This window comes from Leptonychotes weddellii, chromosome 14 (assembly GCF_054177405.1).
Source record: "Leptonychotes weddellii isolate Sample4059 chromosome 14, ASM5417740v2, whole genome shotgun sequence".
In the NCBI taxonomy this organism is placed as follows: domain Eukaryota; kingdom Metazoa; phylum Chordata; class Mammalia; order Carnivora; family Phocidae; genus Leptonychotes; species Leptonychotes weddellii.
In genome coordinates, this window is record NC_138382.1 from 6742007 (window position 1) to 6760216 (window position 18210).

The window sequence follows — 18210 nt, forward strand, 5'->3', positions numbered from 1 at the left end:
TATAGATTGTAAATTTCAAAATAATATATGTTTTGGCCTTTCTTTTTGAAACAGTTTAAGGAATGTGATTTTTTTCCCCCCTGTCTGAAAATTTGTATGCAATATGTCACTCTTTTATATGTTTCATCAGTATATCCCTGCTGTGTTAGCATGAATTTATAGTTGTGATTAAAGGCTGGTTTAATGTACACTATTAGGGTGTATGTTTTTAGGGGGTGGGTAATGACTAACTGGTGTTTGTGTTTTGAAAATGGCAAGTAAAAATGTTGTTCACTTTTAGTCAAAAATGTACAGGGACATAAGGGAAAAAAAAACACCTGACGTTTACAGTTACCTTTTTGAGCTATCAGACTTCTAAGAAATTGTGTTTTGTTATTCAATTCATATCTCATTTTCACTTGAATTATGCAGTTTAGTAAAATATATGATATGTTTAATTTTAACTTGAATTCGTATATTTATTAGTATTCCATGAACAATAATGCAGGCATAAGAACATGTTTTTTTTGTATATTTTTGTTGATTTGTTGGAAACTCTTCAGATATGTTGGGGTTTCTTTGAGATTATTAGTCTCTTATAAAACTCACGAAGTAATATTTAATGTTAATGAATGTTTGGCTTAAGCTGCACAAACAACAAATAAATGTGTTACTCTGTGACTTCATATTTTTTATTACATAGCACGGCAACTCTTCCATAGTGTTTTCCAACCGCCAGAGACCTTTCAGTATATACGGTGGACATAAAGGCATAAATGTTGCGAATGCAGTGATAATCTCTCTCTAGATGTCCTGATTTGTTTTTATTACACCTCCGAGGTAGTTAAATTCATTAAATGCACATTTATGGTCAAGTCTTTAGAAATACCAATGATTCTACAGACGGTATAGAAACAGTAAAGGAAGGATCGTGTCTCTGCTGACTAGTCAGGTTTCTCCCTGAACACATAACAAGAATCCTGTTGTTTTTCTGTCCTTGGAAAGTTAGTGATGCTCCTAATTTTTGTTAGATTAAGCCAAAAAACTGGAATAAGCTACTGCATGTGTTCTAGTTGATAACCACCTGCTAAGGGCATTTTAAATTCTGTTGATTTAATTGGTGATGTTCACCTGTAAAGAAAAATTTTAGTGGAGAAGTTCTTAAAAAATATATCCTTAATATCTTAAATGTCAGTAAACTATAAGTTACCTTTATCCCTCACTATATAGGACATAATATAGACTCATTTGAGGTTTGTGGGATTCTTTAAAGTGGACATGAATCCAACCTTATGATGATACTTCCCTGACTTATCAGTTACTACAGAGGATCGATTTCAGTAGGGAAAAAATTAGGAGAACTGATTAATAACCTGTGTCCTATAGTTAGTAGTTTCAAAAGTGGCATCTTAATCATGATTTTTGAGCAGAAAGTCTGTTGTCATTCTGTTTTGGAATATGGGATAGAATGGGTTTCCTATTTTCCTTTTAGACATTTGATTATTCACAGTAATTCAGAAAATTCTTATTAGGGTTAAACCAAATAAATAATCTCCTGTCAGTAGAATCCAACATGATTGCTTTGTTTTTCACCTTTCTTTCTACATATTAGAAGACAGAGTGGGGTGGAGTGGGGTGTTGAATTTTGTGTCCCCTTTTCATACCCTTAAGAGTACTTAGTACTGCTACTCCGTTTTTATCATTATCTTGCTATTATCCTCCAAGTTGAAATGCATATATACTTCTCAGTTTCATACCCTATATAACGCCCCACTCAGAAATTGAGTATAATTACACTGAGTGCCATGTTTTTTTTCTATTATTGTCAATATTCACATAATGGCAATTATTTCAGTAGTAACACCATGCAGGCAGACAGTAAATACATACTGACAAGTTAAAGTCCCAAGAGAGTAAGGACTTTATATGTTTTGTCCACTGATGCCTCCTTGGTACCTAGAGCAGTACCTGGTACATGGTAGAAGTTTCCTAAATATTTGCTCAATGGATGAACCTAAGAAACAAGTAATAGAAGGGAACAGACCTTATCTTACCTTCAGTATTCTCGGTACCTTTGCCTGTCATGTGTACATTTATTGGGGGACTCATGCATGCGTTGTTTTGTTATCAAGCATGCTTCTATCGGTTTGTTTATGAACATCGTTGGCATAGAGTGGCCTTCTCCCTGCATACCATTTGAGTGAAAGAGTATATGATCACTCTATCACTGCCCCACGGGCAACCTTCAGTTTAAGAATAGACAACTTTGTTTCTCTCCAAATAATCTAATCCTTCAAAAAAATTATAGGCAAGGGTGATATCACTCATCTCCTTGTATTTTAGAATGGTACTTTTGATTTAGCTTTACAGAATTCACTCTATTAGTATAATAATTTTTACTTAAATATTTTTATTTCCAAATCTTTTGTATGTGAAGATGCATTGGGGCTAAATGATGTATATCATCTGCCTAAAACAGACTATCATTGCAGACTTAAGTTTATTTTATACTCCTTCTCAATGGTAATTAATATAAGTTGGCACTTAATGATTATTTTGTATCCAGTGTGAGGTATTTTAGATTGCAAATTTGAACACTGAAATGTTCTTAAACTAATTGTTCCCAATCTCCACATAATGTTCTTGAACTTGTGCATTTTTAAGAAATTCCATCTAAAGTACATAAAAAGCATTAGGTACTTATTTTTTATACCTTTTACAGTGTAGCAAGTTGTTGTTTTATGATTTTTGCTGATTTTAGCTACTGAAATATATTCAGCTCAAAGCAAACCCTTGTTTTATACTCACTTTCCCTTGACTTTGGTGTATTGTAAATATAAGTTATGACAGAAATAAGACCTGTCAAAATGCATATCATCAGTGAACTGAACTTCAAATGAATCCTAATGGATAATAATCCATCTGGGAAAAAATGCCAAATGTTACATTTAGATGTTAATTGGGGAATGCAGTATGTATTTTTTTTTAATTTGTCAATCAGTATTTCCCTTTGGGAAAAATAGGAACTGTTCATCTTCCTTAATCTACCCTGATTAATATAGATTAAATGCAAAGGTTGAAAGATGCAATTATCTTGGTTTCCACCCTTACATGAATTTGTGTTAGTTCATTAGTAGAATAATCAAGTTTTAAAGATAAAGGTTAAAAGTTCCTACGGTATTTTATGGGCTTTTAAAAACCATAGATGTAAACAAATATTTTATGGCATTTTATAACAGAGTAAAAGAAACAGTAATAGTTTAGCTCCAAATTGCTAAATGTTAAGGATATTGAATTTTAGTGTCCAAAGGGATTTTATTAAAAACAAAACCCAAGGAAACTATACCTTGTAACAAGCCTTAACTTCCCTTGGGCAGCACAAGAGGTGTATGCCTTTAGGTTACACTTAGCCCAGGTTTCTCTCACAACAAAATTAATCCTTTCATATACTGTGTTTCAGACTCAAATATCTGATTTACAATTTCATCACTGTGTCAAAACTTGAAGGTGAAATAACTGGCATGTAGAATGCACATGATAATCCCCTGCTGAATCTCAGAATCTAAGCGATAGCTCCTAAACCGATGTCCACTTATAGAATGAGCTAAGGAGCACTACACTTAGGTGGTAGAGTTGTCCCCAGGTTTCCTAGCTGGAGCCTCCAGCCTTCAGGGTTTTTTACCTCCACTCAGTCTCCTGCTCTTCCAAGTGATCTCCAGCCTTCTGGAAAGGAATAAATGTTCTTCCTCCTGCAAATAAGGGGCAGGGAATGAAATGTACCTTTGCTACTGTCAAAGTTATGGTCATCCGAACACCCACTCTTCCAGAGTTTTTCAAATCAACTGATGTTGTAGACACGTACATACACACACATATTGCAAATAAACTCAGATTTTTTTTAAAGAACTGGCTTGGAAATGAAGAGTCTATAAGAATATAAAACTGGGGGCGCCTGGGTGGCTCAGTCGTTAAGCGTCTGCCTTCGGCCCAGGTCATGATCCCAGGGTTCTGGGATCGAGCCCCGCATCGGGCTCCCTGCTCGGCGGGAAGCCTGCTTCTCCCTCTCCCGCTCCCCCCGCTTGTGTTCCCTCTCTCGCTGTGTCTCTCTCTGTCAAATAAATAAAATCTTTAAAAAAAAAAAAAAGAATATAAAACTGTATACAATAAAAGAAGTTTGCAAAGTAGTCAGTCCAGATTTTTTTGACTTGCTGAGCATTTCAGAGGACCACGTAGCCAATCCAGTAAAAACTTCATTTTCTCTATTCATTTGGGGCTTGAGTAATATTATCCAGGCTTCGAAGTGTTTTAAGACAACTTTGCTGTCATTATCTCACTATTTCTGTGGAAAGTTTTCTTTGATTAAGAATGGTCTGATTAACTCTTTTATATATATAAACATACCTTTGGACTCAAAATACTTTCTGTTGAACTTCAATATTTGCACTAGTTTTCACTTTTATAAAAGACATCTTAAGATCATACCCTTCAAATATTTTATTATTAGATTTGCTTTTCAGGTTTTTTTTTAATCTACAAGACAATTTTCTTTATCATGAGAAAATAGTAAACTGTCATTTTTAGATACCTGTCTTTACATTTAAGTAATTAAATATTGCAAGAAAACTAGTAAACATTTGAGGCAGTTTACGGAAATTTTCTATTTGTATCTCATTAAACAAAGTATTTTTATTTGCTTTATAGCTTATTGAAAGTATTTTACATCAGATCTATTTTTACCAGTTGCATACTTTGGGTTATAAAGTTCATGTTATAAAATCATTTTCCATTTCTGAAAAAAGAATATCCTTTCAATTAACATTTCCTATGTAGATCTGTGTTCTGTTCATTAGCAAAGAAAGAAATATTTTATTTTTATTTATTTATTTTTGTTAAAAATCATATTACTTTGACTTTGACAGTATGCCTTATATGAGGAAGCAAAGATAATATATATACAAACATATTTTTGGTATTTTTGACTTACACGTGTTGTGTGTTCCATGCTTATGGATGTGAACACTTCATTAGTTCAGCTGCAAAATACTGTTTTCCCAAAAATATATAGAGTTTTTTATACGTTTGCCTTTCTGAGGATTCTTTTTTGGTGTTTCCTTTATATTCCCTCATCTCAAGAAACTGAACTTCTCAGAGAATATTCCTTTCTATGTTTCTAGAGTCTCTGCCCTATATTTCTAGATTTTCTATATATTTAGAATACCAGTGGAAGGCTTCATCTAGTATATGCTCACAAAAAAAGAGCTAGCATTTCTGGGAGATACGGTTCACTAGAGCTTCCCCAACACCATTCAAGTGAGGAAGCAATGCCTTCAGATGCCATTCATCTTACTGCTGCACGTGGATGAATTGTACGAGGCAGGTTTGTAGGGCCATATTTTGTGTGTCATCGACTTCAGTTGCCTTCATAATCTACAGACTCTGAATCTGAAAATTTATGAAGAAATGCTAGAGACATCCTGACCCACTGTGGTAGGCAGAATACTAATCTGAACCTTAATAACTGGATTTTTCAATCATTTTTTCACCTCTCTTTTATATGCAATGAATATGGATAAGTGAACTTAACTCTGTGTGTTATTTAGAATACTCAGAAATCCCATGTCTCTGGAAAACGCCTTTACTGACAGTCAGGTTACAGATAATTCATCTCTAAAGAATTCTTTTGACCTTTAATTTTTCTGTCGTTATGTAAATGAACGTTTATTTTGTATAACCTTTTTAAAAGGGAGGGTTGTATATGTTATAGAGGCAATGGGTATGTTTAAACGCACATATTCATATGCATAAGTGTTCACGGAGAACTTCAAGACTCCCTGACCAGAACATGAACTTTATTTGTAGAAGTACTCTGCTCTGGGGGCGCCTGGGTGCTCAGTCGGTTAAGCGTCCCACTCTTGATCTCAGCTCCGGTCTTGATCTCAGGCTTGTGAGTTCAAGCCCCTTGTTGGGCTCCACACTGGGTGTGGAGCCTACTTAAACAAACAAACAAAAAAGTACTCCGCCCTAACTTGTAGACTTGGTGCCCATATTTTCTGAGCCAACATCAGTATGAGTTTAGTGACGTAAGTTTAATTAAATGAAGTTTAATGCTTAAATATAAGCATCATGTAGGAATATTTGAAATTAAAATGGTTCTGGGAAATTCAGCTGTCATAGTTAAAGGCAATAATTCTAAAATATTTTTAATGAATTTTCTTACTAAGAGTCTGAGAGTTCAGGTTCTGAGTTTGTTCACGAATCTTAAAATATATAAGCAAATGCTTTAATATATTTGAGTGTCCGTATTGTCTTTTTTGGAATATGATCCTAAATTCCTAGAGGACAGGAGTGAGAGCATATTCATTTCTACATCACTAGGTGCCTAGCACGTTGACTGGCTCATAGTTGATGCGCCAGGAATTCTTGGGCTCTCATGACTTAAGTTTAATTTAAATTGCATGTAAAAATATCACTTCTTTATCACACCTCTTATATATGGCATGGAAATTTTGTTGAGACAAGTTATATGAAGTATTTGCTGCTTTACGGAAATAACAACCAGTATGCAAGTAATCAGCAAACGTGTGCTGGGAACCCAATCAGGCTCTGAGACAATCTGTGACCTTAAGAAAGTCATTTAAATCTATTTCATTTCTCTTTTATAAATAAATGAATGAACGAGTTAATAATTTCATTTTCCTACTGTTGATATTCAGTAATACATACCTACATTATATTTTCTAAAATTTTTTTGCACTTGCTATACTTTAAAGATTATTTTTAAAAAATACAGGACAACATAAACCTTTAAAATGTGAACTACAGACCGAGAAAATGTTGCTTTACCAACTACCATTGTAATGTGTCTTCCAAAATTATGAAGAAACATAGCAGGGAGGTAGCAAAACTCCAATGATTGTAATAAAAGATTGCTTTTCGAAAGTTACATAATTTTTTTTTTAAGTCAGTGTCTAATGAATTTCTTTCCTTCTGGGGAAGAAATGACTGGATTTTTTCCTTTCTGCTTACAGAATTGGACACAGTAGATAATACCATTGTTGTCCTGTTTGAGTAAATTAGATAGGTCAATTAAAATTCTATGTAAATGAATAGAAACTTAATACAAAAACTCATACCAGGCAGCCTGCTGTTCATGTGTTAAAACAAACTAACACTAAAGCCCTATTATGTGTAGCAATTATAAATTTTATTTACAACCGGTTAATGGGATTATCTGAATTCCCCAAAGAGGTGTTTGTCTACAAAATTGCAGTCAATACAGGGAATATTAGTGTTCTTTACATGTGCTTGAATGTTTGAAGGAGTGGACATGGTCCGAGGTCATAAATTATGTTCAGCAATGCACACTTCCCAGAGTTTTCAAGGTCAGATTATACCAGCCTGTGAATTACAACAGTTTACCGTATTACAAGGCTTGGTGAAGATCTTCTAAGTATTTCTGTGTATTGTATTTATAGTGGCTTGTGGACATTTTGGTAAATTATCTGGTTTCTCTGTGTTTACCCTGTCTTATTTATACTAGCTCCAGTGGCTATTGGACAATTACGAGACCGCAGAAGGAGTGAGCCTTCCCAGAAGCACGTTGTACAACCACTACCTACGACATTGTCAGGAACACAAACTGGACCCAGTCAATGCTGCTTCTTTTGGAAAACTAATAAGGTCAATTTTTATGGGATTACGAACCAGGAGATTGGGAACTAGGTTAGTACGAAAAAATAAGATCACAAACTAATCCCTCTCTTTCAAACTAAAGCAGTTCAATATATCGTTGGAGCAAATGTGCTTGATTATGGATAACATATAAAGAAAAAATAAGGAAATAGCTCAATTTATACAGTCTCTCATGAAGAGGTCGTTATCCGGGGAATACTGTGAAGCCAGAACGATGCACTGTCTTAAATGTAACTGAGCACAGCTTTGAGAAGAGTTGATTCTCAAATCATCCAGAAATCAGCAAGTCAAACTGTTAGTGGAATATTTACACATGGTGCCTTAAAAATTAATATATATCACTATTTTCTCTTTTTAAAAATAATCAGACTAGAGATGAGTAAGGGACGTAGTCAATGGAAAACTATCTGTCTCTTGACTCTGGCAAAATTACATTGAAATGTCTTTATAAATAACTCTTCTATTTGAATAGAGTGAGAAATTAAAGCTGAGGTTTTCTTTTCATTTCTGGAGATCAGTTAAAAATCATTTGGTGAACTTGAAAAATTGGGGAGTTTGAAGCCCTCAGTAATGACATGGTCCTATTTAACCTCTTATTAGCCTTTTTTAAACTCTTGACTGTGAAACCATACATGTGTAGAAGTAAAAATATAGTATGCTTCTGTTGCACAGAAACCAATAATGTGAAAGAGATTCTTAGTTTCTCATTTCTTTCCTTTGGAAAGAGATATGAGTGTTTTTACTAATCAAAATATCATGAACATAATACTTGGAACTGTAGAGTTTCATTTTGGGCCTTTCTCTAATTTTTACAAATTATCATAACATAATTATTTTAAGAAGCTGGGCAGAAGGATATGGATGTTTTCGATTTCCTAAATCCTACAGCAATCCATATTAAAAAGTATAAAAATAAAGATGCTACGCTATATAACATTAGATGATACACCCCTCATTGGTTTTTAAGTCACAGCTTCCTAGTATTCTAGTGAAGAGTATTTAATATTGTTAATGAAACAAAGAGACCCGTGGTAATTGACTTCATTGTAAATGTATGCTAAAAAAAAGGGGGGGGGGATGTCTCAGATTTATGGCATTGACGAGGTCTGTATGTATTCAGAGTGTGAATACTCCTTTCTGTTGCATTTCAAATGATTGTATCTTCAGGTTGCTGGAGGTTCAGTTCTCTCATAAATATATTTTCTTCTACCTGTACTTGAAAAGAATATGATTGTCTATTACGGGTGAAGGAACTAAAGCTTTCAGTCCCTTGAAAAAAGCTCTTTGTCTCTCTCATATTTTTCCCCCCAGAGCCACAAAAATCATTATTTGGGGATCTAACCTACTATCCCCTCGCCAAAGGCTCAGTAGTTATGCATATCGTGCCAATATTTTGAGACTCTGGGCTTTATTCAGCATTCTAATAGTGGTATTGTTGTGCTCCTTTTGTTGCTGAGAGGGATTTCAATGGGTCCTATTTTGAGGCTCCATTCAAACCTTGAAACACATCTTTAAAATAGAAAGGGACAAAATTGGGGTTGTTTGGGTTTGTGAATGAGTGGAATCCATACTCTATAAGTACATATTGCAATATTGCAGCTTTTACTTTCTGATGTTCTGTTTTTCCCCCTTACCATGTAACAGTTATGTCTCCTATTCCTTTTACAATTGTATGTAGTGTTTGCAATTAGAGATGGAAAGGAAAGCCTAGAAGAATAAGGAGAAAAGAAACCCTATGGGGAAAGTTTAAGCAAATGCTATGTTACGAAGACAGCAGAACTCTAATGTAGAATCACTGACAACGATGAGGGTAAAGCACCATAGATTCTATCATGGAAAGTGGTTTCTCATTCATTTACTACTTCTAACCCAGGGAAGAGAAAGAAAATCAGCATTATAAACCATGAAGCAAACTAACTCAGATACTACTTTCTTTCTTTCTTTCTTTTTCTTTCTTTCTTTCTCTTTTTCTTTCTTTCTTTCTCTTTCTTTCTTTCTTTCTTTCTTTCTTCTTTCTTTTTGATGAACTATATGCAGAACTGTTACTTGTTCATCAATAAAATAACCTAGTGAATTAATTCAAACCAAAACTAGACCTTTTCTCAACTTTATGGAGCTAAGTGAAACAATAAATAAAATCACCATGTTTCTAAACAAAGGCAAATCAAAAGTTTCCTTTTGTTAGAATCCATCTGAAAATTAAGTTTAAGCAAAGAAGACCATGGAACATGGCTGATCTCCCCCAACCATCTCCCCACCAACCCAATGAAAATGCTCATTTGTAGGAAATGGAGAAGAAACTAGACACTTTATCTATTTTGGTCTACATAAGAGAGACACCATTTTACTCTGTAGCTGTCATTGGCTACCTCCCCTGGGGAATGTCTCCTGCTTCCCACCCCACTCTACTCCCTACCCTTCTCCTGTTTGTAAGGGAGAACACTACAAATTGGTGTTTTTTTGTTTTGTTTTTTTTGTTATGTTCTGCAGTGGATTTTGGAGACAAGATCTAATCTCTGCAAGTAGAAGGCCTTAAGTTTTCATACTGTTTTATTTTACCAAAACAAGGTAGATATTAAATGCCCTACTTTTTTTTAAAAATAGCAATATTATTTATATAATAAGATTTTAATGTCTTTGAATATATAGGCTTCATCTGATATATGTTCTTTAATTTTGGAAGTAAAATTCTGTTCTATTTTTATATAAAATATTTAATCCACACTCTTCTTGCATTTCTTTTTGTAAATGAAAGAAAAAAATGGAAAAAGCAGCTGATGTCTTGCTATATATAGACTTGTGAAAAACTATTTTCCCTTTGCAAAAATTTACATATTTAAAATGTTATTTTTGCAAGAATTTGCAAATTTCATTCAGAGCAAAACTTTGTCATTTCTAATAGCAAACATGGTCTTTCTCATGAACATGGGGAAATTGTGACAATTTTTATCCAGGTGGAGATTTGCCATTTTCACAGAGAAAGTTCCCCATGTCTGTTGTGACACATCTTATTCAGCCTGCAAAGCCGATATGAATTCGTTAGAACAGAGACTAATAAAATAGATTTCAAAATCAATAGATTAAATACCTGCTTCCTTTTATGTTTCAAAATAGTAAGTAATAGACTTCACCACAACATTCTGTATCAGTGAAGTTACCTTCATCACCCCTGCAGTAATAGAACTTGCAGAAATGGAGAACGTATCCAAGACAGTAGAATCAAGATTTCTTTTCTTTTCTCTTTTCTACCACTTTATAATAAATTCCCATCTCGTGTGCAACCCTTTATCCTCTTGATGCATTTTTATTGGCCTGACCTTTTTTTCCACCATTACCCCTTCTAAATTAAATTTAGAATACAAATTTGAAAAGTGTAACTTACATGGGCTCAGTGGGCTCTCGTACTAATATTTAAGTTTATAAGGAAAGATTTTTTTGCAGGGCCCTGAGCCAACTGATTCAGAATCTTATTTTGATTCTTCAGATGTAGCTGCCATAAAAATATACAGGTGACCCAGAACAGGCAGATCATAAATATATAACATAAATACGCTTCTTTTACCTAATCTTTCCCAGTGTGTAGCTAAGTGGACATCCTATATGATTAATATTGGTTTGACTGACTTTCTGTGTCTCTAATGTTTGTTGTTCTTTTATGAAGAGGAAACTCCAAGTACCATTACTATGGGATTCGTGTCAAGCCAGATTCCCCTCTGAATCGTCTGCAAGAAGACATGCAGTATATGGCTATGAGGCAGCAGCCCATGCAACAGAAACAAAGGTAGACTCTGGAATGATCCCTGACCTGTCCAAGCTACGTATTTCTTTAGATGTGCAGTCTCCTTTTTTCTAGAGCAAATACCTAAGTGTGCAAGAATGTGGCTGTTGTCTGCATGCGTTTACTTACCATGGACAGTTCTCAAATATGATTTAGTAGAATTTCATCCACCCTGTCTGTTTTCCAAATCTTTTTAAAATTACTTATCAGACAACCTGTTTGGCCCCTTGTATGTTAAAATGTGACATCCCAAACTATGCAGCTAAGGAAACCCAACACAACACGTAAGGAGCAAACCCAAGCAAATGCCACCTGGAGAAACTTGCTTCAGTGTTGGTGAGTTCCTTCCTTGCCATTGGCAACATCCCTCAGTCACTCTTCCTGATGTGGTAGGAGTATTGGCAACATGTTCAAGACTTCTCATATTTTCTTTGAATCCAACTTTCAAAGAGAAAGAATTGTAGATATTAGAGCTGTAAGAGGTCTCAAGCATTCATGGATGGATGGATGGATGGATGGAATCATAGATCTTAGAATTAAAAATGCCTTAGTCTAGTTTGGCCCCTCAGCTTTGTGATGACCAAAGCCTTAATGGCTCTGTTTTTCAGTGAAGTCCCAGAGAGGTTAAATGATTTGCACAAACCCACAGTGCTGTTACATAGCCTTCTAGTCTCATGTGCCTTATATCACAGTTTAGAGTAAATAAAATGAAAAATCCCTTTCTTTTTACCAGTATAGCTCAGCCATGATAGTAGTTATAATTTTTCTTTTCAATTGAGCATGCAAATTAAGTAGGGGAAGGGAGACCTGTACATAGGTCATCAGATGATCTGCCTCAGTCTTCCTAATTTATTGATCTGGGATGATTAGCCAGGTCGCCTCCCCATCCACACTAGCTTAGTCGGGAGCATTAGCTCCAAGTCACTGCCAGAGAAAGAATCTATCACCCAGTGGCCCTTCCCTTCCTTAGTCAGCAAGTACTGATGGTGTCTCTGCCACCTGCTAGACCCCCGTGTGCCCAGAGAAGACACAGTCTCTAACTTTGAGGAGTTAAGAAATTAGAAAGCGAAGGCACGGGAAACTTTTTTCTTAGGTAATGCCGTGTGAGAAGTGCTGAAGTAAAGCTTTGATCCAGGAACTACTGAAATACAGAGGAATTTTCAGTTAAGCCCAGGAGAGTTGAGAAGTGTCCTAGAGAAAGTGCTGTTTGAGGGGGACTCAGAGGTATCAGGAAGAGGAGGGTCAGGCAGAGGGACTCAGGCAAACAAGAGCACCAGGGTGGTATGAAGTCCAGGATGTCCTTGGTAAGTACTGTGTGCGTCGGTGAGGCTGACCCAGCAGGAGCAGAACAGAGAAGAGGGTTGAGTCGTTCGGCAGGAGATGAGATTGAAAACATACTTAGGGGACTTGGTTGTATATGCAGCTAATAAGTTTGTTCTTTGTGCGCAGCATAGCTTTGAGGCTGTGTAAGGCTTTGGAGCAAAACAATGGAACTTACAGATTTTTTTTTAGAGATGACTTATTTGGGACAAGACCTATTTTATGGGAGCAGACCGGAGGTAAAGACGCTTGTTAAATAGTTTAACGCGATCATAATTTCTGGCGCTAGTGTTCCAGACTGGAGTCCGTCCATTCAGGATTGGCTGTTAAATGAAGGTTATCTCAGGGGTTTTAGATTTTTGATTCACAGGTTCTCAATCTTATTTTTTTAACTGCTAACTTCTGAGTTTTTTGAGGTATAGTCATTAAAATATATTAAAAGGCCTTGGAAAAATACAATAAAATAAATCATAGAACAGTTCTTTATAGGTGGAATTTGTGTGCATTGTAATAAATTATTATTGTCTTGGGTTATGATTATCTTGTCCACCTGTTAGCGGCAACACTTAGAGCCTTTAGTTTCTGGTGTGTCCTCTGCACTCATGCATTGCGGCACCGCACAGTGGAGCTGATGGTGAGATCGAGACCAAAACAAAGTTCGATTCAAAAATAACATATATTCAAACTTAAATATGAACAAAAGCTCGATAAATTGCACTTAAGACAGCTGAAACTCACCTCTCCCTGTGATTTACCTGCAAAGAATCCGAGCAAGTTCTCATGGAAATGGAAGCCTTCAAGGAACATTCTTTGTAAAAAAAAAAAAAAAAAAGGCCTGGGTTAGGGAAGCAAGACCTAGGACTTAGAAAGGTCTCCTTATGAAACAGATTCCAGAGCTCTAAAGGTTAATAAGCCATGAACACTCTCCCTCTCAGTCTAGTTGTAATTGCTTTTAGAATCAGACATAATGTGGATGTATTTAAGAAGGGATATAAAATTATCAGTGATGTTAATGAATTGTACCAACCTTAGTTCCTTATAGTGTTTGCTTTCTTGTGAAATAAGGATGTGAGAGAACCAAAGAAGTACAGTTGACCCTTGAGCAACAGGGAATTAGGGGCACTGAGCCCCCTCACAGTCCAAAATCTGGGTATAACTTCTGACTCCCCGAAAAACTTAACTACTAATAGCTTAATGTTGACCAGAAGGCTTACCAATAATAAAAAGTCGATTAACACATATTTTGTATGTTATATGTATTATATAGCATATTCTTACAATAAAGTAAGCTAGAAAAGGAAAATGTTACTAAGAAAATCATCAGGAAAATACATTTACTGTATTGTATTTATCGAAAAAATTTTGCATGTAAGTGGATCTGCGCAGTTCAAACACATTTTGCTCAAGGGCCAGTGGTACTGAAATTTTCTTTTTGTTGCTGCTGTTGTTTTGTCTTTAATGATACAAGTTTTGGATTCTGGACAGTTGCTCTTGGAATGGTGTCTTGCTAACTGACTGCAATGTTAGTGTTGTCGACCTCACAGGCCCCTCATGGGATTAGCAGGACAGAGGGAGGTTTCTGTTTTCTCTCTGAAGGATTCTACCAACTGGCCACATTAATAGGCCTTCAGTGAAGCCAATTATTCCATTGTGCAAAAACACTTGGACAGAAGAGGGAGAGTTTCTCTCCCTAAGTCTGGATGTCGGAGTTAAGAGTATTTGTTGAAAAACCATGGAAAAAGAAAAGTATTGTATCATTTGTCTTATGGCTTATAAAACTCAAGTGATTCTATTGAATATATTAAATTTCACATAAGAAGAGCCTGCCATTCTTGTTAAAACATAAGTGACATGTGAAAGGTTTAAAATATTTTATAGCAGCTACTTGTATTTAATATTTTAGAATATTCAAATTGTCTCAACGCCTCGAGCATTAGTGTATGCATCTACATGTGCACATCTTCCACAGTATAAATTTACATGTTTTATGTGTTCTTACGGGATGAAAATTCAAGTAAATGCAGTGATCATTTGATCAAGTAGAAGTGAAGTTTTGCAGCTCAGTTTGTATATTTTTCTGTGGAGTTTGGAATCATAGTAGTTGGAGAAGTACTAATGATTGTTGTTCCATATAACTTTATAGTTATTAGAACCCCTTTCCGTTTGGTATCTCACTGGAAGATTTGATAGGTAGTAGAGGAAATTTCCACTTGTCTACAAATCCGATTCCCAGCAACACCACCATATGGAACATAGCCACGAGTCTGGAAATAAATGGAAACAGCTTCTGATTGAAAAAACAGTTGTCACAGAGCCCAGAGTTTAGCTTAATTGAAAAGATGAAGCCATTCTCAAGCCATGTACCTAAACTAAAGGAGCAGATTAGAGCCCACTCGATTCATAGGCAATCATGAGGTAGAACAGTTGGCAAGAGGAAATATGAGTGACAAGGTGACAAGGGTCTTCCGTTTGCTTTTGGGTTAATCAACACAGAAGTGGGTGCACATTCAGTGGAGGGACAAGTAGACCCAGGTACTCGGGTAGTTTTGAGTATCATCAGTCTAGTGACTGGAATCTAGTCTAACACAGTGTAATAACTTTGGCTTATTGATGACATTATGCATAAGCAAAAAGAGGTAAAGTATCCTGGGTAAGAAAGCAGGAGAATGTGTAGTCGCCTTTTTTTTTTTTAAATATCTTCTGTTGAAAATATTTCATATGAAAATAACTTCTACATTTAAATGTCATCTTCAGTTTCAAGGAAATTCACTCATGGATAATTTGCTTGCCCTAATTTAGACAATAAATAACTTAGGTTATAGAACAAAAATGAGAGCAGGACTTCTCAGGTCTACAAGTAAAAATGTTTGCTGCAGTTTATTTTTAATATTTAAAAGAAGCACCTATGTTGGCATATATATTTGAGTTGTTCTTCTGAATCCTCATAGCAAAAGTGGGGGAATGGAGCCACGTGCTTTTGACAGTGTGCTGGGCTGTGTTTGATCCCAGTAGCCGTTCTCAAAATATTAAGGTGCATTTATCATTCCTTCAACAAACATCTAACCACCAGCAATTGCATACAGAATATGTCCATCACACCTAAAAGAGACCCTAGAGAATCATAGAATGTTACAGCTGGAAGGAAGAGATCCCCCAGTCCAGTGCATCCTCTTGATGAGAAAACTGAAGTCCATCAGGGTTGATAACTTATCCACAGTCATAGAGCAACCAGGGCAAAGACCCAGTCCTCTTGTCTTTGTTCTTACACGAATGCCCCCTTTAAAGAGGGAAGATAACCCAAACAGAAACATACACATGTAGTAGATTTGTGCACATGAAATAAAAGGAAAAGTCACACTTCAGTGAGTATGTCCCAACTAGGGAAGACAGGTGTCACCTCCTGCCTCTTTGAATGGTCTCTTCATAGGAAATGGATTCTGTGAAAGAAGGAAGCTTTGTGGCATGAGAGGAGGGAAACAGAGGCCAGTTGGAAACATGGCACAGCAAGGCAGCTTTGCTTTGCTGCAGACAGATGTGAAAGCATGCATGTTCCTAAGGAGTGAGAGAGGACATGAACCCTTGTCATTAAAAGACCTTCCCTAAGGGGCGCCTGAGTGGCTCAGTCGTTGGGCATCCGACTCTTGGCTTCAGCTCTGGTCTTGCTCTCGGGGTTGTGAGTGCGCTTGGCGGGGAGTCTACTTGAGATTCTCCCTCTCCCTCTCCTTCTGCCTCTTCCCCCTCAGTCATGTTCATTCTCTCCCTCTCTCTCTCAAATAAATAAATAAATCTTTTAAGAGAAAAACACAAAAAAGACCTTCCTTAATATAGACTTCCGAGGCTGGTGGAAAGCACTCCATATTTAAGATTGGGAAATAAGGGTGTGAGGATAGGCTACTCTGGCAGTTCTGTGGGTGTGTGACTGAACTTCACTGACCCTTGGTTTCTCCATCTGCAAAATGGGCATTCATAGTAGTCTATGTCACAGATTGTTCTGAAGTTCAGGTGGAAAAAAGTATATAAAGGTTTTGTGTTTTTTTTTAAATAATTGGGAACATTCAAGTGTTAGGTAAATTATTATTATTAATACTATTATTACTACGTGTGCTAGAGAACAGTATTTCTTTAAGAATAAGGCCGTTTCAGAGAAGAATGAACCCTAGCAATTGGGCAACTTTCGACTTCCATTTCTTTAGACCTCCTGGCCAGTGGTTTTCAGCTCTGTTAATAGTTTACCCTCCCTTCCCTGGAACAGGAATCCCCGGGGGTCATTGCAGACCTAAGCATCTAGGGCTGATCGCTTGCCCTGAGGCCTCTAAGGCTGGCAGGAGTCTCGGTGGGAAGATGATCACGTGCCTGCCCCTTTGGCTTTTGGAAACAAATAAGAAACCCTGGCACCGAAGGATCTGATGTTCACCATGCTACTGCAGTGGTCCCTGGCATAGAGATAGTTTCCACTGAAGATCAGAGAATCAAAATTCATCACAATTCAGTAACTATTAACTATAGTAATTCGTGTAAAGTTTGTGAATGGTAACAGTCACCACTTACCCTCCAGATAAACATTTATTGAACATTTTAAATGTCCTTCAATAAGCACTTTCTGTGCAAGATCTCATTTGGCAATTACATGGGCTATTTACTGATAAGGAAATGGAGGCCCATTTAATTTTGCTGTATGTGAGAAGCTCGCTAATTTGTTTTTCCTTAGACAGAGCCCCAGGTTGTTCTCTTTTGTGGTTGTTGCCCTCTTGGCATCTGGTGGAGTCAGGTTGTTATTTTCCAAAGAAAGGCGGGGGAGGGGCATCTCTGTAGAATCAGTTCAAGGGGAAGGGCCAGCTGTAGATCAAAGAAGTGTCGTGCATATTTATTAAGAAGACCACATCAGTTCAACACATGACTCCCAAGTTGCCTTTGTGATGAGGACCCCTTGAAGAAATTCATGAGAAGAGAATAGCATCTGCCTTTTTCAACATTACATCCTCAGCATCGAGCACATTGTCAGCGCTCTGTAAATATTTGTTAAGTGAATGAATGATCCACAGCTTTTATTTCAGCAAACAGCTTCCACCTCCTCCTTTCCCTACCTCTCCCACATTTTTGACTAAAACTGCTGCAGTTAATACAACTACCCCCTCGGAATTTAATTTTTCCCTCCTCTCCTTGCCCAATTATAGATGTAGAGCTGATGAAGAGTCAAGTACTTCAAGAGCCACCAATAAGGATTGAAGAGATGGAGTAACTGTCATTAACCAGCAGGGCTGATGTTTGAGGTCATTTAGACTCAGACATATTTAGTATGACATCAAGGAGTCAGTTCGCATTCTGAAAGAAAGGCGCTCCCAGCATTCTGTATTTTCCTTTGATCTATTCGTATTTTACCTGGCTTCAGACCTCAAGTCATCTCAAGATTTTCTGGGACAGTTGTTCTAAAGAGAATCTCA

General features: G+C 36.5%; 1 protein-coding gene across 5 annotated transcripts in view; it reads left to right on the forward strand.

Annotated features, from left to right (window-relative positions):
- The window catches only part of RFX3 (regulatory factor X3), a 281571-nt gene that overhangs the window by 208166 nt on the left and 55195 nt on the right, over positions 1-18210 (forward strand). For 4 of the 5 annotated variants that reach the window (XM_081802790.1, XM_006739897.3, XM_081802792.1 and 1 more), the window contains 2 exons: positions 7520-7701; positions 11333-11452. In XM_081802790.1, coding sequence (XP_081658916.1) covers positions 7520-7701; positions 11333-11452 — 302 coding nt within the window. The remainder of the gene's footprint in view (positions 1-7519; positions 7702-11332; positions 11453-18210) is intronic. The other variant, XM_081802793.1, reaches the window with a different exon arrangement.